At 27.2% G+C, this 19,185-nt stretch overlaps 1 protein-coding gene across 1 annotated transcript; it reads left to right on the top strand.

Annotated features, from left to right (window-relative positions):
* Positions 1–4,110: 4,110 nt before the first annotated feature.
* On the top strand, positions 4,111–19,086 carry LOC122268330 (choline/ethanolamine transporter FLVCR2). Its single transcript, XM_043040612.2, has 6 exons — positions 4,111–4,224; positions 6,683–6,786; positions 8,180–8,290; positions 11,740–11,845; positions 14,020–14,131; positions 18,545–19,086. Exons 1-6 carry the CDS (start codon positions 4,162–4,164, stop codon positions 18,619–18,621), a joined length of 573 nt encoding a protein of 190 aa, XP_042896546.1. The 5' UTR covers positions 4,111–4,161; the 3' UTR covers positions 18,622–19,086.
* Positions 19,087–19,185: the final 99 nt, after the last annotated feature.

Raw genomic sequence — 19,185 nt, 5'->3', positions numbered from 1 at the left:
TAATTGGGGTCAATTGTAACATTTTTTACTTAACTATTTTTAACTAACAAAAAATCCAATATATTATTTGTATTAATTGACAGACGAGAAAAGTAGACTATCCTCTACTAGAAAAAAAAATAAATACCTTATTTTAAATGTTATTATATTAGTTATTAACAATTTTTGACAGTCGTGCACTTGTTACAATTGTCCCCACTTACGGGATCAATTGTAACAGTTCATAAATTCAACTAAAACATAGTTAATTATACATATTATCATAGTTGTGATATATTTTTTATTTGATCAAAATAGTAGTGATATTTTAGGAGTAAAAATAATAATGAGCAGAGACCTAAAGGGTTAAACTTTTAACTTTAAGGGGTTAAAAATTTTAATTTATGCTGTGAAAGGTGACAAATAAAATAATGCACATGCAACATAATATAAATGATATAGGAAACTATTGGTGGTTCTTAAAGAGTTAAGTAATGGTTTGTAAACATAAGATTATTTATTTTCAGCTGTTACAATCGTCCCTTTACTTATTGTTACAATCGTCCCCAAGACGCCATTTCAGCTTCATTTGTTAAAAACAATGCTAGTTAATTAGCAAAACTAATCTTTTTTTTTTTTGAAATGTTAATTAAGGTGTCCACTTACATATTCGGTTAATAATTTTTATTTGTTTAAACAAAATTACTTTGTTACAATATAATATTCTAATACCAAAAAAAGTACTTACGTAGCGTGAAAATATCTTTTGTGATGTAACTCTTTCAAAAGTACATAAAAATGGTTGCCAGCAGGGGTGTACATGTAGATTTATTAAATACACCTTGTGCGCCACCTGGGAACCAAATCTAGAACCCGATACTCGAAATTTTTGCTCTGTTACAATCGTACCCTGTTACAATTGACCCCACTCTCCCCTAATTTAGGCATCACGACCAATACTGTTTTAAGTGCCAAGAAACAGAAAGACTTACGCGTCACCAAATACATTTTTATGTGTATTGGTTCAGCACTTATAGTAACAACAATAGTGCCAATTGTAGAATTCAGGACAAATTAGTTGTTATTTTTGTTGAACCAAAATGCATGTATGTCTCATTTAACTATTGAATGTGGGGTTTATATGTAATTTTCCATCCAGCAAGGATAACACAGGAGAATGATTTTTCCCCCTGTTGCATGCGATTTTTTCATGGATCTTGTAAATTTTTACGTCACTGATTGCTCGATTTGCAACTGATTGCTCGATTGCGATTGCTCGACAATGCAATCGATTTCTCTTTCCAAGTTGCAGTTGCAAATGACATTTTTAGTCCTTTTTTTGTTAAAATGCACGAGTTTAAAAAGTTATATACAACAGGGGATCGCATAAATGTTGCAACAAACTTCTAGGGAAGTTAAGGCAGATCATTAATAAAGGTTTAAAAGTGCATAGGACCTCATGCCCGAAAATATCATTTGTTACTTTGTGTGCTTCTAAACAGATCATAATAGGGAAGTACTCCTACCTGCGTACAACGACATTTCTAAGCATGGATTCCTGTGCATTATAAATAAAGCTTTAAAACATGTAGATTTAAATAAAAAAATAGACTGAAAATCTCATTTTTAAAAATCTGTAGCTTTAGGGGCAAAACTAATTTCAAACTTAAAATTCCTATATCCGAATTAGGCAAGATCAAGTACTTATAAATGAGGCTAAAAATTTGTTCTTCTGTGTAATCTTTTTATTATTTTCATATAAGCTTTTATTTCTAAATATTATTAGATATATCAAATATTTAATTTAACTTTTATCAATAAAAAAATAAAAATAAGAAATGAAATGTATTATTATATAAGGATCTGTGAGAAACATCATTGTGCAAAAAATTATCTAAGAAAAAGCATTAAAGATTATACAAGTTTGAAACATGTATTCATAGAAAAACTAACAATCATCTTTTAAGAAAAGAAATTTCTGTTTTTTTTTACCAATATATTGCTTTCTTTTAATGATATTCCTTCTATAAATGCATTCAGAGATGAAAAATACTAATAAAACATACATTTTATCAAACATTCAAACTTTAACAATAAAAATAAGCAACTCGTTTTATAAATGTTTTCAAATTTCAGCAATAATAACAAACAATTCATTTTATAAATATATTTGGAGTTGAAAAATGATAATAAACCATTCATGCTGTAAATGCATTCAGAATTGAACACTAATAATAAATCATCCATTCAGAATAATAAGGAATATTAATAAAATTATAAAGTTTACAAAATAATCTATATTTTTTCATATACTATGTTGATATCTCCAAATAAGACAGGAGAATCAATTTTAAATCAGTGCTTATCATTTTTTTATTGCTTTTTTTCTCTCTCGAAAACTTTAGTAATTCATTGAAAAAATCTGATGAATCCAAAATTTTAAAATAATACATTTCAAAGTTTCAAAATTTCTCATTTTTTTAAAATTTTGATACAAGATGAATGGTCAATATTTATAACAGCGGTTCCCAATTTTTTACGGCCACGGAACATTAAATGATCGAGCGTTTTTGGTGGAACCCCAAACATATAAACATAATTTATATGCTGCCGTGAACATGTTGAGAAAAGAAAGACTACCAATTATTTTGATAATATTAAATGGGAAGAATGACATTNACTCATGTTGGCGCCACGAAACAGCTTCAATGAGCTAAATCTCAATAAAAATTATTCCAACTGACATGTGTAAAAACAAATTTACATATTAAAAATATTGGAACTATTTTAAATATATAATTATGTTTTTTAAGTTTGCACTTAATTTTATATCATGAAAATTAGTAGGCTTTAAAAATGAAAAGAGGTTTGTTTGCTTGAGATGATTTCTCTAATAACTTTCTTTTTAATTTAACTTTCCACTCTAAAAATAGAGCATTGAAAGCATTGTCTTTAGCGCACTATAACTGCAGCATAAGGTATCCGATATCTCTTAGATGTCGATAAAATGATCTCTATAAATAAGAGCCCCACGCCAATATTTTGAATACGTATTAATCTACTAATATGCTTTGTTAATAATTTTTGTTTTGATATTTCTTTGTGTTTTCTCATTTAACTTTTTCCCGTATTTGGTGCTGAGCCTTGTCCATTAGCTGGGAGAGGTTTTTATGGTGTCTCGTAAAAGTTGTTTTCAGCCCGAAGTCTATAGAAAAAATTTCGTACTTTCCAAAAGTGGTCGCCAATAGAGGAGGTCGCTACATAAAGTTGTTCTTTCTTAGAGGTTTCGCTGTATTTTATCAAAGACAACCATTTAAGAAAGTTGTTTAAACTCTCAGAAAAATTGGTTCTCTGTCGAATAATATTAATAATATTGCATAAATTTTTTTACGGGTACGGATATGGTTCAGCTTAACCCGTTTAGCAAAACTGAACTATATTATTCTTCATCACGATCCGAAGTTTCGAAAAATAAATAATATACACCAGCATATTAATACGAGAAAATCCTGTATGTTTCTGTCTGCAATTTGAGTGAAACATTTTTTCTTTCATATTTACTTTTTTTATTTTTAAGCGTTTGGAAAGTTTTGAGATAATAAAGAAATTACTTTTTTTTAATAAAAGCTAAAATAATGTGAAAAACTAATTTTTTTTAAAAAAAAGTTTCAATCACACTTTTTTTTTATTTTCATTATTTTATAAATAAACAAGGAGCACTTTTATTTAAGCACTCCATTTTTTTTCTCAATTTAATGAATTTCTGTTATATTTTTTCTAATTTGTATTTTTTTATAAATAGACAGAAGAAATCCATAATAATAATAATATTAATTTTTTGCTTTGGTCGCTAGCTAAATTCTACGCGGAAATTTTTTTGAAAAAATAGTAAGCGAAAAAAAAAGGAGCAAAGAAGTAAGAATAACGGTAATAAAAATGCTGTTTAACAGCAAAGTAGCGTGCCCATGTTTGTTAAAACAAACAAACAAATTTATCAAAATACATATGATATTGTTTTCAATGAAAAAACATTTTACCATCAAATATTAGTTGTAATATGTGAACCAATGATGTTTCGATACAGATGGTTTCCCATTATTGTCAGCCATTACTATTTCCTATTATTTTTTATTCATAAATGGTTGCAAATACTATAATTTATTTTTCCTATATGCAGGTTTTATGACTGGATCATTTTTCAATTTCACCACAAACGCCAATCACTTAATGATCAGGTTTTTTCCAGTAAGTGATTATTGTTTTATTGAAGTTGAAATGTTCGTTTTTTTACATGTGTAATTATAATAACAAAAATGATCTGAAAATAATATTTTCATTTGAATTGTTCTAATATATTATCACGTTTAAATTATTCATTTTGTTATGTGCACTGTAAAAAAATCTGTTAAATTTATGGAGAAAAAAAACTGTCTGATGAGGTTCTTAGAATTTTTCTGTAAAATAAACTGTTTTATCTGTCATTTAAAGACGGTCACATGTTTAAGCAATTAAGTACTGTTATTTTAACCAACAAACTTGGTTATTTTAATAAACAAACTCTGTTATTTTAGCAAAAAGACTGTGCTATTTTAACAAAAAAAATGTTTGAAATATCTATGTCAACACTGTGGTCAGTACTACTGGTCAATGCTGCAAAATGTGTCGCCTCATAGGAAGGCGAGTGATCTGTCTCCTGAGCTATCGAAGCTCTACTTAAGATAAATCTAAAACTGGCTCTATCTTAGTCTTATTGAAATTCTGTTTAAGTATAAAAATATTTAAAAATATACCACCATTATAAAATAGTCTGACAAAAATCATATTATAACATAATACTTTGGCAGAGTATCATTTCGACAATAAAATCGATGCGCAGTTTTATTTATACGATATTCAAAACCATAAAATAATAATTATGAAATAATTATAACTATAAAATAATTATAAAATAATTTTAATTATAAAATAATTATAAAATAATTTTAATTATGAAATAATTATAAAATAATTTTAATTATAAAATAATTATAAAATATACTGTAAAGTAAGAGCAAGTGTAGTAAACAATTGTTAAAATGATTTGAAAAAGTTATATCAAATCTGGAAACTGAAGTGAATGGCAAAAACAAAAATTTTAATTGATGGTTTTCATTTATTTGTGGTTGAGGTGAAAAACAGAGAAAAACCGTTTTGTCAACAAAACAGCTTTAAACCGTCAAATATACAGAGAAAGTTCGTACTAAAAACGGGAATTTTTTTACATTTCACGGATAACGGTGAAAAACAAAAAAATCTGTCATTTTACTTAAGCAGTTTTTTTTCTGTGAAAAATATTTTTTTTTTTCCTGTGGAGCTCACAGCTACTTTATCGCAGTATTTTTTGCAACTTTATTAAACACAGTATTTATTAAAACACAGTATTTTTTGCAACTTTATTTTTACAGATTTATTAAATACCCATAATATGGAAAAATAGTTTTGTAATAGTATTGCGCAAAATGATTGACGCAAATTATAGTTCGGAAAATGCATTCTTAGTTTAAACTGGTTTTGAGACATGTTCACCCGACATAAAAATATTTGGTTAAGCGACTGGGGTTCCTTTGTTTCAGTTCATATAACGTAGAGGAGAACTCCGAGCAGACACTTTTGTTCGAGTTAGCGCCTGACAACTATCAACCTTTCGCTTCCATAATGATCAGTTTCTCGGGCAGGTAAAGGATCTGCTCTCTCCATATTAAACTATGTATCAGGGTTTCGCTACTTGCCCTCCGATGTCCAAGATTTCGGACACTATGAAAGTGGAAGTTAGATGGCTAAAGAAGACCTCGTGTTGGATGACCGCAAGATCATCCATGCTGTTGAAAAAAACACTGTTACTAGTATGAATATAGAAATATGTTCTTTAGCTCTTTCAGGGGTAAAGTTGGCTCTGATTTCATTTAAGTGAACGATAGCGCACTGCCACGCCGATTTCATATCACGGATTTCCTGTAATGGTGAAGATATTTTCCGAACAGATTGGTCAGCCAAATTCAATAGAAAAGGTTTTGGATTAACCTTGATATACAAGTTTCTACTATGAGTCCTCTTCCACGGTCGCCGTATAAGCTGGAACAAGGGCTACTCAGTGTCCGGTCTTTGCTATCTATTTCGGTGACCAACAAATTAATTGTCGCCATAGAAAATCTATTCCCATATCATAGATATCAGTTAGGGGAGGACACATTACTTAATAAAATACATTTTTGCTGTGTTTCCATGACTATTTTCTTTATGAAAGTGTGATATACTGTAATCTTTGAGAAGGGGCGTTTCTGCCAAATGTGTTTTGGGTAAATTTCTGTTAAGTGAACTCTTTCACCAAATTTGTTGCTCCCGTCTTTATTAGTTTTTAGATATGAAACACTGAATTAACTCTTGAAGGCCAATATAAATAACTAATATAGAAATATGTCATATTATATAATTTGTCGAACTGTCGGGTTCACAACACAGTTGTAACATCAGAAGTCCTGTGAAATACCTCATAATGTCATCTAAAATCTCTCATTTAGAATTTAAAATTGTTCATAAATATGAAAGATTGCTGCTTTTTACTTCGTAAAGACATAACAAAAATTACATAAGTATACAAATAGCAGTATATTATATGTTATATTTTGACTTGAATTTAAAGCAGTTTTTTCCTTCTTCATTCCAGGATGAGGAAGTAGCGATTGCAGGAGTTGCTACAACTTGTGCATTCATCGGCGTCGTTGGGGCATTATGTGCTGGCTGTTTTATGGACTATTCACATAAGTTTAAGTAAATATAGTTTGCATTTAGAATAGTTTTCAACTCATAATTTTATTTTTCAGTACACACTGTTGCAGTTTTCTTTGTTTTGTCTTAAATGTATAGTTTAAATATTCAAAATTCTTTTCCTACATATGCAATTCTCCTGTCATGAATTTTAAATATTGTAAGTTTTAGAAAATTGCAAAGAAGATGCAATGTTGATTTTTGAAAAGTTCCGAGTATCTTTCCTCATTATACACAGTTGAAAATTTCTAGGAGAAATGGTTACATAGCAACTTATTGTTATTTTTTACCATATTCAACCGTCAAATAATCATAAAAAATGGTATTCAAATTGTTAATTGTAAGAAAAAATCATTTATTGACTGTTTCAAATAATATAGTTAAACAATCTAAAATTTTCTGCCCTAATTAGGCCTATTTTTATGATGCCACTTAGTTCCTTGCAGCTGAGAACATTCAACAGACGTAAAGGCTAATCTGTCAATTTCATGACAGACTGAATGTGGGTTCGAATCCCAGAGTTGACAACACAATATTTCTACTGATGAAGAGATTCAATTGTCTTGCACTCCCCAATTGGTGACTCTGGATTGTTAGAATATGAAACTCTGATTCACTCTTAAATAGCAGCATAAAGAGCTGCTTAAGACTAAAAGTCTAGTATTTCTCATCTTTCATGATAGATGGCACCACTAAGTAAACTAATAAAACCACTTTCTACGGTTCACTTGATAAAATACAGCTAAACCATAACCTAATTCCAATGTCAGTTACACAACATAACATAACACCAACGATCCACTTAAATTTCGTTTTTATAGTTTTGAAGTCATGCTAGTTGTAGAAGGTTACAAAACTGTATAGTTTTGGTTTAACTGTTTTTAAATCATACCAGTCTTAAATGGTTTAAAACTCTTTAAGGTAAAAAAAATGTTCCTAACCGCGATGTTGTTACGGTTGATGGGATGGAAAGACTGCAACTGGTTATTTCACCGTAATTTCAGAATGAAAATTCTAACAATATAGATGTAATATTTGAAGTAGATTATAATTAAGACAAAGAAAAAATATTGAAACTATTTTTGAAAAATATTAATTTTTAAGGTTCTTAGTTTTAAAATTAATAATTCAAAATATGATTTTTAATTATTACTTTTAGAATGCTAACCATTTGTAACTTTGTAAAGCTCATTGTTCATTATTACAGAGAGTGACATATGAATGTATTAACCTCTTTATTTTAAAACAAATGAATAAAAGTTGTCTTTAGAGCGTCTAAGAAACTAGATTAGAGCTCGCAATGATAATCTGTGTTTCTGTATTCAATCTATCAAATGAAAACTTAAAGCATGTTAATAACTACTAAAAAATAAGTATTGTTTTTCGCACCATTTAGGGAAACAGCTGTTGCTCTGTGTATGGCAAGTTTGGTATTTCATATTCTGTTCAGTACGACTCTCTACCTCAAAACATTATGGGTCCAATACATTCTTGCAGCTGGTTTCGGGTAACTATGTGTTCATTTTTATCCACATAGTTTCTTGTATCATTTCATGTAAATAAGGTGTTCTGTAATGACTGCTTTTAATATATATATACATTTAGAATCATTGTAAGAAGTTAAGCTAAAAAATGACTACTTATGAGTACACAAAAAATATATAAATGAGTAAAAAACAGTAAAACATGATTACAAAATGGCCAATCAATACTGAGAGCAACCACAGCAATAGCGGAATTAAAGTCATCAAAAACGAATTCATTTTGTTAATTAGAAAGTAAAAAACGTCTATTTTAATTCAAGATTTTGTTTATTCTAATTAGTCTTGATATTGATTGGCACGTAATTTTTTTATTTAAAAATTAATTTACAAATTCAAATGAAATTATTTTTTTGTAGTTTGAAAAGTATGAAAACGGTTGAATATCTTGTGAACTACTCACCAGATAAAAATATGTAATACATTAATTCGACCAGAGAATCGTGCGGCAGGGCATCGAGTATGATGTCATTATAATGCAAGTTTCTCAAAATTTCAAATACGTATATGTTTTAATCTAACTCATATTTTTCGAATGGAATAAATAATCCCAAGGAACTGAATTGGTAAGATATTACTTGATTAAGATATTTTTATTTACATTTGCATATTAAAGCCCATAAAGTTTTTTTCTAACCAAATAATGTATTTCTTAAGTTATTTCTATTTTAGACGTTGATAGTCATTTTCATGTCGTGATTGTAGTGCCAAAACAGGGAACCAAGATGAAAAAACTGATTATCTATTTGGAGAGCTTTTTTTCTGGAGAATCCAAATCTGCAATAAAAAAAGGAGGGTGGGGGGGGGCTCTATCTAAGATTTTGACCACCTTTTCCCCGAAAGGTGATATTAGGAGGCTGAGTTTTATAGCAATGAGTGCATCTTTTTTAAACATTTTCACCAGCTTATAATTTTCTCTCTCATGCGTATTGAGATATTTGACCATTCCCATATTTTTTGGACACCTCGTATATTATGGACTGGCATTACAGAATGCCTTTCATATAAATAATTACAAAAAACAAAAATAATAATTTCATCCGCAGAATACCTCGAATAAGCGATTGAAAACTTTCTGAGGATAAATATTCGCTTTTTTTTTTCATTTAATGCATAATCTTAAACATAACATCTTAAGAAATATGTAAAAAGTATTATCTTAAGAAATATTTAAATTTCCTAAAAAAAGAGGGAAAGTGTTTTGAAGTTTAACTGCTAACTTTTTATTCAATAAAAAAGTCTTGCTATGCTTGTAATTGTAGGAACTGTTGAAAGAGAAAGAAAAATTAAGAGTTTAAATGAACAAATTATTTTTCAACACTCTCTAGAATTAAGGGGAAAAAAACACGTAAAATAAATAAATATTGCTTAGTCTAAAATAGAATCTAGAATATTATTGAATATTCTGAATTTTTATTTACATCTTGTAATCGTGGATGTCAATTTTGATAACAAACTAATATAATTTTTGGTACTGGTTGAATTATTTTATCACGCTAATTTGTTGCAACTTTAGAAAGCTGACAAGTTGAAATGCATTACTGTGAAAATTAATACATTTTAGCTTCAATTTTTAAATATTAAGTCCAGAGTAATATCATATGGTCGGAAGCATGGTTGATATAAATTACTTCTTAATTCTGAATCAAAATTACTAAGAATGATAGTTTGGAGTAATCATATTATAGTTCCCTTTTTTTGATGTTTTTTTTTACAATAAAGAACTTTTTCAAGAAAAAAAGTTTCTATCATTCAAGATTTAAAATTTAAACCCAACAGTTAAAGTTATTTGTTTTAATACTTTGGACATTATTTACCACTTTTTTCCTAAAACATTTCAAACAGTTTTCATTGAATAAGAAATTAATCAATTTTTTAATTGATTAATTGAGCTTGAGAAACTTTTGATACTAGTTTGAAGTATACTTTTGAGAAAAAGTGTTTTGAATTTTTCAATTTAATATACTAGAATGTTAAAGAATGTACAGCGCGCAAAATAAAAAAATGACCACCAAGAATAACTTTTAATCTAATCGAATCGTGAGTATCTAATGATCGGATACTCACGGTTTAAAACTCAAACTCAATATCTCAAGGGGGTGACCTCAAATATGCTAACTAATTAGTGCAGACGATGTTTTAAGATTCGAAATCTGACACCTTTACCGTTCTTTCTTGGAGTAAACAATGCCTTCTTTTCGACGGATTTGGATTTCTGACACCTAAAATATAGATCTGGTCCAAATCTTCAATCTGGTCCAAATAGTTTTAACTGGAGAGTCGGTCCAAAATTTGGACCTCTTTATATTTATTTTATTTTTTTTAAGCATTTTTGTACGTCTCAAGAACTTTTTAAACGAATTGAAAAATTTTTGCACGCAGTTATAAAATTCGTTTGCTCAAAAATACTTTACTGCATAAATAACTTTTGATAAACATTTGCTACTTTTTATTATAATAGTTAAAAATATTAGTTAATAATTAACAATAGTAATAATTTTAATAATAATTAAAAAAAAGTTTGAAGAGTTAGGTCTTTTTAAAGAATGCAATTTTGCCAAGCAAAATACAAAATTTAAGCGAAATCGATCGAATAACTCCTAAGAAAACGAATTTTAAGGAAATCGTATTTTTAAAATTCAATTTCTCAGGAATTATTCGACATATTTCCGATATTATGGCTACCCCCCATAATTTGAGGGTCAAGAATTCGAATCCATTAATAGGAAGGTATGTTCATTCAGCGGAAGTACGTTTTTGTATCTAATTTTGTTACTTAAAATATCGTATGCACCAAATAATTATAATTTTTGAGGTCACTCCAGAAATGAAGATCTGATTAAAAGATCAAAAGTTATTTAGGTAAATCCATTTTTTATTTTGCGCACTGTACATGATTTTTTCACATACGTCGACCTCAATTTCGTGAGTTTATGTTGACAACTTTAAAAGGACTGCGACTCAACTTCAATTCTTTTGACGCCGTAATTCATATAATTGACTTTTAAGACATTTGAGTAAAAAAAAAATGATATTTTTATTTTTGAGAAAAGCAAAAAATTCACACTCATCTTGTACTCTTTATTTATATTCAAATATTTTTTTTTCTCACTTATTCTGTACTTAAATCTAATAATACTTAATTAGTATTTACTCTATTCAATCAAACAAATCCCCTTAATTTTGACAATTTTTTAAAATAAAGAATAAATAAAACTAGTGTAACATGAAATATGTTCTCATTAGCTTTTACAGATAATTTTTAAGCAATAAAAAAGACAAAGAAATTTTTTTAGTTTGATTCGAAAGATTTCAGATTTGTTAATTTTGAAAGAGAGTAATAGGAGAGGGAAATTTTGAAAAAAATGTTTCGTTAGTTTTGAAGAATAATTTATTAAATACTTTTCCTTTCTAGGTTTTGTGTAGCTGGATTTTTACCAGTAGGATTAGAATATGCTGTAGAAATAACATTTCCTGCATCTGAAATGATTTCTTCAAATTTACAATATTTATCTTGTCAAGTAAGTTATCTGTAATTGCCCACATAACTGCCACTTAAAACCTTTTTTGGAACAAATTTTTTTCCTTATCGTCTTGTGTGTAAAACGTATTAAAAATGCAGTATTAGAATAAATGTTTTTCTAATAGTTTTTATTTAATTAAGTAAAATTTTGTGAAAAAAAATTGTTTCGAAAAAGTTTTAAGAAAAAAGGTTTTTTGAAATTTTTTTTCCAAAAACATTTTATCCAGTCTTTTAAAACCATTTTCTTAATTTTTTTTTATTTATTTTTTGATAAGATTTTTAAAACGAGTTAAAAGTTAAAAGAATGCTCTTAAAACAGTTATATTCCGTAAAGTTTGGGCAAAAGAATGTATTAATTGTTCTCATATTGAGTGTTAACTATTAATTACGTTATATTTTGGGTATTCTTAAAATGCACAATTCTTATCCGGTAGCCCCTTAAAAAGTTAACCACTATGGAAAATTTTTTGTTGATTTATTATAGCTTTACTAAAAACAACGTTAATAAACACATATCAATTATATAATTTATTTTAACTGAATATTTGTAATTTTGTACTCGATTTAAATCAATAATCGAAAACAATGTTAAAATAACAAGAGAATTTTTAATTCATAGTACTTTTTTTATCCCTCATGCAAATTAGAATTTACATGTATCTGAAAGTAAAAGTATCCTGTATATTTGTAGCTGATCCCCAGTTATATAAGTATCAGTTTGTAACTGAGACTTAAAAAATAGTACTTACCCGTCTCTATCCTAAAGCATTCATGCCTTACACTATAGTACATTAATGGCACCTATTACGTTCGCATAAAAATGTCAGGTAGTCATTATGAAGTGGCTGCTCAGTGAACAAGTAAGTGCCTTGCAATATTTTCGTTTATTTTCCCAACATTAAAATTTATTTTATAAATTTTTTTTAAAGAAATGTTCGCTCAAAATAACGCGTTGCTAAGTTTCTTATAATCTGTTTTTCTTTTCTCATAAAAACTTGTTTAACGTGCAAAAAAGATGCTAATTTTCACTTCGAATTTTTCTTTACCAATTGAATATCGTATAAGTATTTAAGCCTTCACGGAGAAAAAATTCTGGTTAAATTACCATATTGTATACCAATAACATTTTTGGTAAAAGAACAAAATATAATTCTGGTATTAAAAACGAAAAAAATAGGTATTTAAACCATTCAATTGGTGATTTCCTTCATTCATGTAACAACGGCTGACCGGAAATTTTGTTTTTTAATATTATAGGTCTTATTATCACACACTGAGTAAAAAATACAAAACTGAAAAGTAAATTTAACCGAATAAGTGTTCTTTATGTCACGCTCTAAAGTATCATGATTAAATTATCGAATTTTTATACATTTGCCGAATTTAATCATATATTACAAAACCGTAATTTATTGTTAATTTTACTAAAATTCTTATCAATGCACTTTATTAAAAATTACTGAGCTTATGTGTGCTCCTATAGAGCCAGAAACACGGTAACTTTTACCATATTCTGGTAGTTCTGACCATGCTTTTTTCTCACTGTGAAACTTATTATTTATTTATGAATCATATTATAGTTGCAATTAAAACTTTTTCAAGCTAATAAAATTTAAATGTTTTAAAATTAATTTTAATTTTAATGCCGTAACTTTAAATCTTTCCCCAGTTTTTTCTTTCATTTTTTTACTGATAAATGATAACAACAATATTTTCGTATTATTAATCACGATGTCATAGTAAAAAAGGTTAAAGTGATTCGCCTCCTGCAATGTTAGCAATACATTTCGAAAACTTTTGAAGACATATAAAAAATATTAAGAAATACGAATATTTAAACTTCATAAAACCTCCAACTTTATGAAATGTGTTGTGTTTTTAAAAAAAATGACAATAACAAACTTTGAAAACGTCTGATTTTTTGAAATATGTTATGTTCTTAAGAAATATGAAGGTGTCACTAAATTTCGGAATAAATAAAAGTATCTAATTGTTAGAAATTTAAATAAGTTTAACTTTCAAAAACATTTGTTTTTATGAAGCATGTCGTCATTTTCGAATGCCTGATAATATGTAATTTATAAAAAATGCACAATTTAATGGAAAATAATATGTTATGAAAATGTTTAATAAATTATAAAAGCAAACGATTTAAGTAAATGTTTTTTTCAGGGATTTTCGTTAGTTATTGTTCAGACAGTCACATTATTATTAAATGCCTACGGTCCTATCCCATCAAACATTGTACTTGCTTGTCTTCTTCTACTTTGTTCTGTTATAACATGTAAGTATTATTTTGAAATTTATTCTTTTATATTGGACAATGTTAATTTTGTTTATTAATTCAGTTTTAGGTTGTCTTATGTATGAGAAAGTTTTGTATTAATGGTTAGTTAAATTAAATTGATGAAAACGTTTTTTCAGCAAAAAGAAATTCAACTTTCATTTACTTAAATTATGTGGAATTAAAAATCTGATTTTTAAGTTAAAAATATTTGTTTTTTAATATAGTGTACTATTATAATTACTTTAATATTTATTATTTTTCAATTTTAATTGTATTTAATAATTGTTAATTTTTAATTTTAATTATTTTTAATTTTAATTATTTTTAATTTTAATTTTCTTACTATTAGTTTTTAATAAACAGATATTTTTAAATCTTATTGAGACTGCATATTAATATCTGAATCGTTTAGAAAGTTCTAAAATTCAGTAATAAGGAAATTTGTTTTTCATTAATCGAGAAATTGGGAGCTAGTATGGATTATTTTCATAAATGTGCCAAAAAATTATTTTTCCTTATTTGCAACATATCTAGTACTTTTTTTATTTAAATTGATCTTCAATTTCTCTGGTGCATAAAATAATTTGGATATTTTATGAAGTCTATAAATAAACTCTTTGTGCCCATCCTAGCTCCACAATAGGGGGTCAGTATAAACAAGTTATGAAATTATTCATTTACTATATTATTACTCATAAAAAAAAAACAAAGAAACTAATTTTTATCCAAAAATACATAAATTGTGTAAAAAAATTATACGCAATATTACATAAATAATCTTAAAAATGCATATTTTAATTAAGGTTTAAACTTAAGAAACAAAATTTATAATTAATAGCTGAACTAGATATCAACAATGCAAAAAGCTTTTTTGAAGGCGATTCATACAATAAAGGTCTACTCTTAGACTTCATTTAAAAAAATTGTTTTATTATTTTTGTTTATTATGTTATTATGCTAACTTTTTAGTCAATAAAAAGAATTTTTAGAGTTTATTTCTTACATATTTTTCACAAAATAATAAAATTTCATAGATATTAAAAATTTTGATTAAAAAGAAAAAACAAACTTAAAATGTTAAGAATAATTCTAAATTTTTTCAACGTGCAAAAATTAATCAATTTTAATAAATAAAGGACTAAAAGCTATAAAATTTTATAGTTAATTAAAAAATTAACAAAACTACTCTAATTTAATAATGAAATATACAAATTAGTGATGTGTTACTAATTAACTCGCAGAATCACCACAGAAAACTCAATATTGACAGTAATCTTAAAAATTTTGATTAAAAAGAAAAAACAAACTTAAAATGTTAAGAGTTTTTCTGAAATTTATCAATGTGCAAAAATTAATCAGTTTTAATAAATAAGAGACTAATAGTTAAAAAATTTTATAATTAATTAAAAGTTAACGAAATTAATCTAATTTAATAATTAAATACTCAAATTAGAGATGTGTTACTAATTAACTTGCAGAAATGCCACAGAAAACTCAATATTGACATATCTGCAGTAACCTTAAAATATGCACAGTGTAAAAAATTTAAGAAACTAATTTCGACTCAACAAAAATGTTTAAAAAAATCGTAGAGATACTTTATTTAATATCATGTTTTCGATCAATTGAGAAACATTTATTTTATTTTCGAAAGTAGGAAGCGGAATCGCATTGACACCGATTCAGTTTTAGAGTGTTAACTCCAATTTATCAGGAGGTATTTTCTGATAGATGACGGTTGACATTGTTGGTAGCCTCTCCCCCCAAGTGTGACACGGGGGGCGTAATCTGAACACGCCTGCCTCGACAGAAACTCCCACTTCGATTTAAACACACCTAGTTCGTTGGTTGATTCGCAGTGAACAGTTGTTGACTTGCTATTTGTAACTACGACATTGTCTTCTCGCGTCGTTGCTACTCAGTCTCGATCACACACAACGGGGACCCATACACACTCGGCTGCTTATAGCAACACAGGAGCAACCACACTCACAGCTGTGATATTAATGCAGCTCTCACTCAATGCATCTTTCCCGGCCTCTCGCAAAACAGCCATGAATCAAGTAGTGGTATATGTGATGCCACAATTGGCATTACATATTTATTGCCTATCTTTTAAAATATCTTAGATTACTTAAGCTGATTTTTATTAATAGAAGAATTATATTTAAAATAAATCACAAACTTAATCTTTTTAAACGAACATAAAATATTTATTTCTTCTCTTTTAGATCAATGCAACGTACTTTTTATTTCATTACTAATCGAAAACAAAATTAAAAAGTACATGTAATTTGTTCCCAACGGACACAGAAGCATAGGTAGAAGATCCAAAATTGGCGATTTATTAAATTATAACATAGCCAACCAGCATATCAATATTGGGTTTAAAAGAATACCTTGGCGATCATGAGTCGCCAACAAATTTATGAGAATTATTACAACCATGCAACTGAAACATATTTTCGGTTAGAAAATTTAGAATAAAAGTTATAAATAGATTTTTGTTTTCGATTAGTAATGAAATAAAAAGTATCCGTTGCATTGATCTAAAAGAGAAGAAATAAATATTTTATGTTCGTTTAAAAAGATTAAGTTTGTGATTTATTTTAAATATAATTCTTCTATTAATAAAAATCAGCTTAAGTAATCAAAGATATTTTAAAAGATAGGAAATAAATATGTAATGCCAATTGTGGCATCACAGTATCCATTCATCGAATTATACTGCAGATAAAATTCTGGTGGCGGAGTAGTAGGACATAGATACCACTACAACTATTAAATTCCAATTCATTTGTATATAAAATATGTTAATTCGACTTGAGATATCTTTTGATAGATGACGGTTGACATTACTGGCAATCAAGCCCCACAAGAGGTTTCCGAAATATGTAGAAAAGTTTTTGAAAATGATATGCACCGTTGCTGCCCCATATATTCAGAAAGGTTTCGAGATTTTTTTTTACAGTTTATACTCGCTAGACATGTGGAGTAATTTGTTCGTTTAAACATATGATCAGTTTGCTAAGCAAAGGCAATTCCAAAGTAAATATTAAAACACGCAATAGGCATTCGTAACTTGTTACATAAAGTCTTCTATTATTGAAAGCATTGTATACAAATAGTTCAAAGTCGCGATTAAAAAGTAAATTAAGAATTTATTTTCTCGCTATAAATATATAGCTTTTTTTAATTTGCTGCTTAAAAAATTAAGTATGTCGTCATGCAGCTAGATATAAAAATATAACACAGTTAACTTAACCTGCTAAAATTTATCAAAATATTTTGAGTAATAAATAGAAGAAATATTCCAGCTATCCACATCAGCTCCATATTTACATTAGCTCACTCTCTACTAAGATTAGTCAACTTTTTTAAATTTTAAGCTGTCTTTGCAAGTAATTTCAAGTTCATCGGTACATTAGGTTAAAAGATATATAAGTTCCCATTGGTTTTTCTAAGAATTCATAGTATGAAAATAAAGGAAATCCAATTTAAAATGTACAAGTTTTTAAAAAAAAGGATAACTTAGAAACTATATAACGGATTTCGTTCAAATTTCGCATTTGATTGATTAAAATTACATACTTTAAAATCATACAAAAATTTATATAATTTATTTAATTTTTGTATAATAAAAACTCGTATTTTGTATAATAAAATATATGTTGTATAATAAAATAATCTAAAATATTTTGACTCTTATTAATATGCAACAGACTTACTAACTAATATGCAACAATCTTTTTTAGTATGAATGATTGCTATTATTACTTACACGTATTCAATAATCGTAATTTAAAAAGTACAACTATTGTGCCCTTTTATTAGTTCAATTTATTTATTTTTACGTTCTGGTTATCATTTGCGCTGTCTGAAGGATTTATTTTTAATTGTAAAACAACCAACACTTTGAAACGCTAATTATGTAAAAAAATTTCAAATGCTGCTAGAAGTTTTCTGTTTATTTTTAAAATGTCTAGATATTTAGCTATTCATAGTAATCATTTATAAAACCCCATATTTAAAACTGAAAAGTTAAGAGCATTAAAATAATATTAAAATTTGCACTGAATGTCCTATTTTGTTCCACTGATTCATAAGGCAAAATTTTGTTAAATTAACATGTCTGCTCGAAGGGTTTTATCATGTTTATCACCGCAAAGTATGTGAATGTCTTAATAAATGTCTGCCTTAATAAATGTTCATTTATAAAGGCAGAAATTTTTTTTATCAAATTAACCTTTCAACCTTTTAGAAAGCAAATATAAACGCTTTGTCAGGGTAACAACTGTATCAAAAAATATTTCTGATACATAAATAGGAGTTTTTGTGCTAAAGAAACAAAGTTACTAATATTTATAGTTTATAGTTATTTAAAAAACATTTTTCAAATTTATTTTGCAGGTTTTCTGACTAGAAATTACAAAAGAAGTACTGCATCAGCTCCTCCTCTTGAAAATAAACCAAAGATTGAAACTTAAAATTTAAATTAATATAGCAAATATATTTATGTTTATATACTGTTTTTTATGAGGATTTCTCTCAACTATGTCATTTCAATAATTCATTTGTCAAATATTTAGTCTTGCAATTGTTTAAGTACATTTTTATAGTTTTAATGATTATAGAGTTATTATACACTTTTCGTGTATAGATTTGTAAAATGCGTCATATTTTTTTGCATCTAGGTAAAATTTAGATGCTTTCATTGACTTACAAGTTATTTCTTTTTATCGACTGTACAAAACATTCTTGAATCAGTGTTTTAAAATGCAAATTAGTTCTAATCATCGGCTTAAACGCAAATATAATTAACTAGCAAAAAAGACAAATTTAAAAGCATGATAATTAATTATTTATAGTAAAATATTTCTTTTTTTTTACACAACCAAACTAACAGAAGTCTTAAGAATGCTTATTAACAATAAAACCTATGTTTATTCTTTTGTGTTGTTTATCATATTATTTTTGCTAAATCTTAATAAAACAGACTTACATGAGAAATATGCTACTTTAAAAAAAAAAAAAAAAGAAAAAACATATCA

Source organism: Parasteatoda tepidariorum, chromosome 3, assembly GCF_043381705.1.
Source record: "Parasteatoda tepidariorum isolate YZ-2023 chromosome 3, CAS_Ptep_4.0, whole genome shotgun sequence".
Taxonomy (NCBI): Eukaryota; Metazoa; Arthropoda; class Arachnida; order Araneae; family Theridiidae; genus Parasteatoda; species Parasteatoda tepidariorum.
This window is presented reverse-complemented; position numbering and strand designations above follow the sequence as displayed.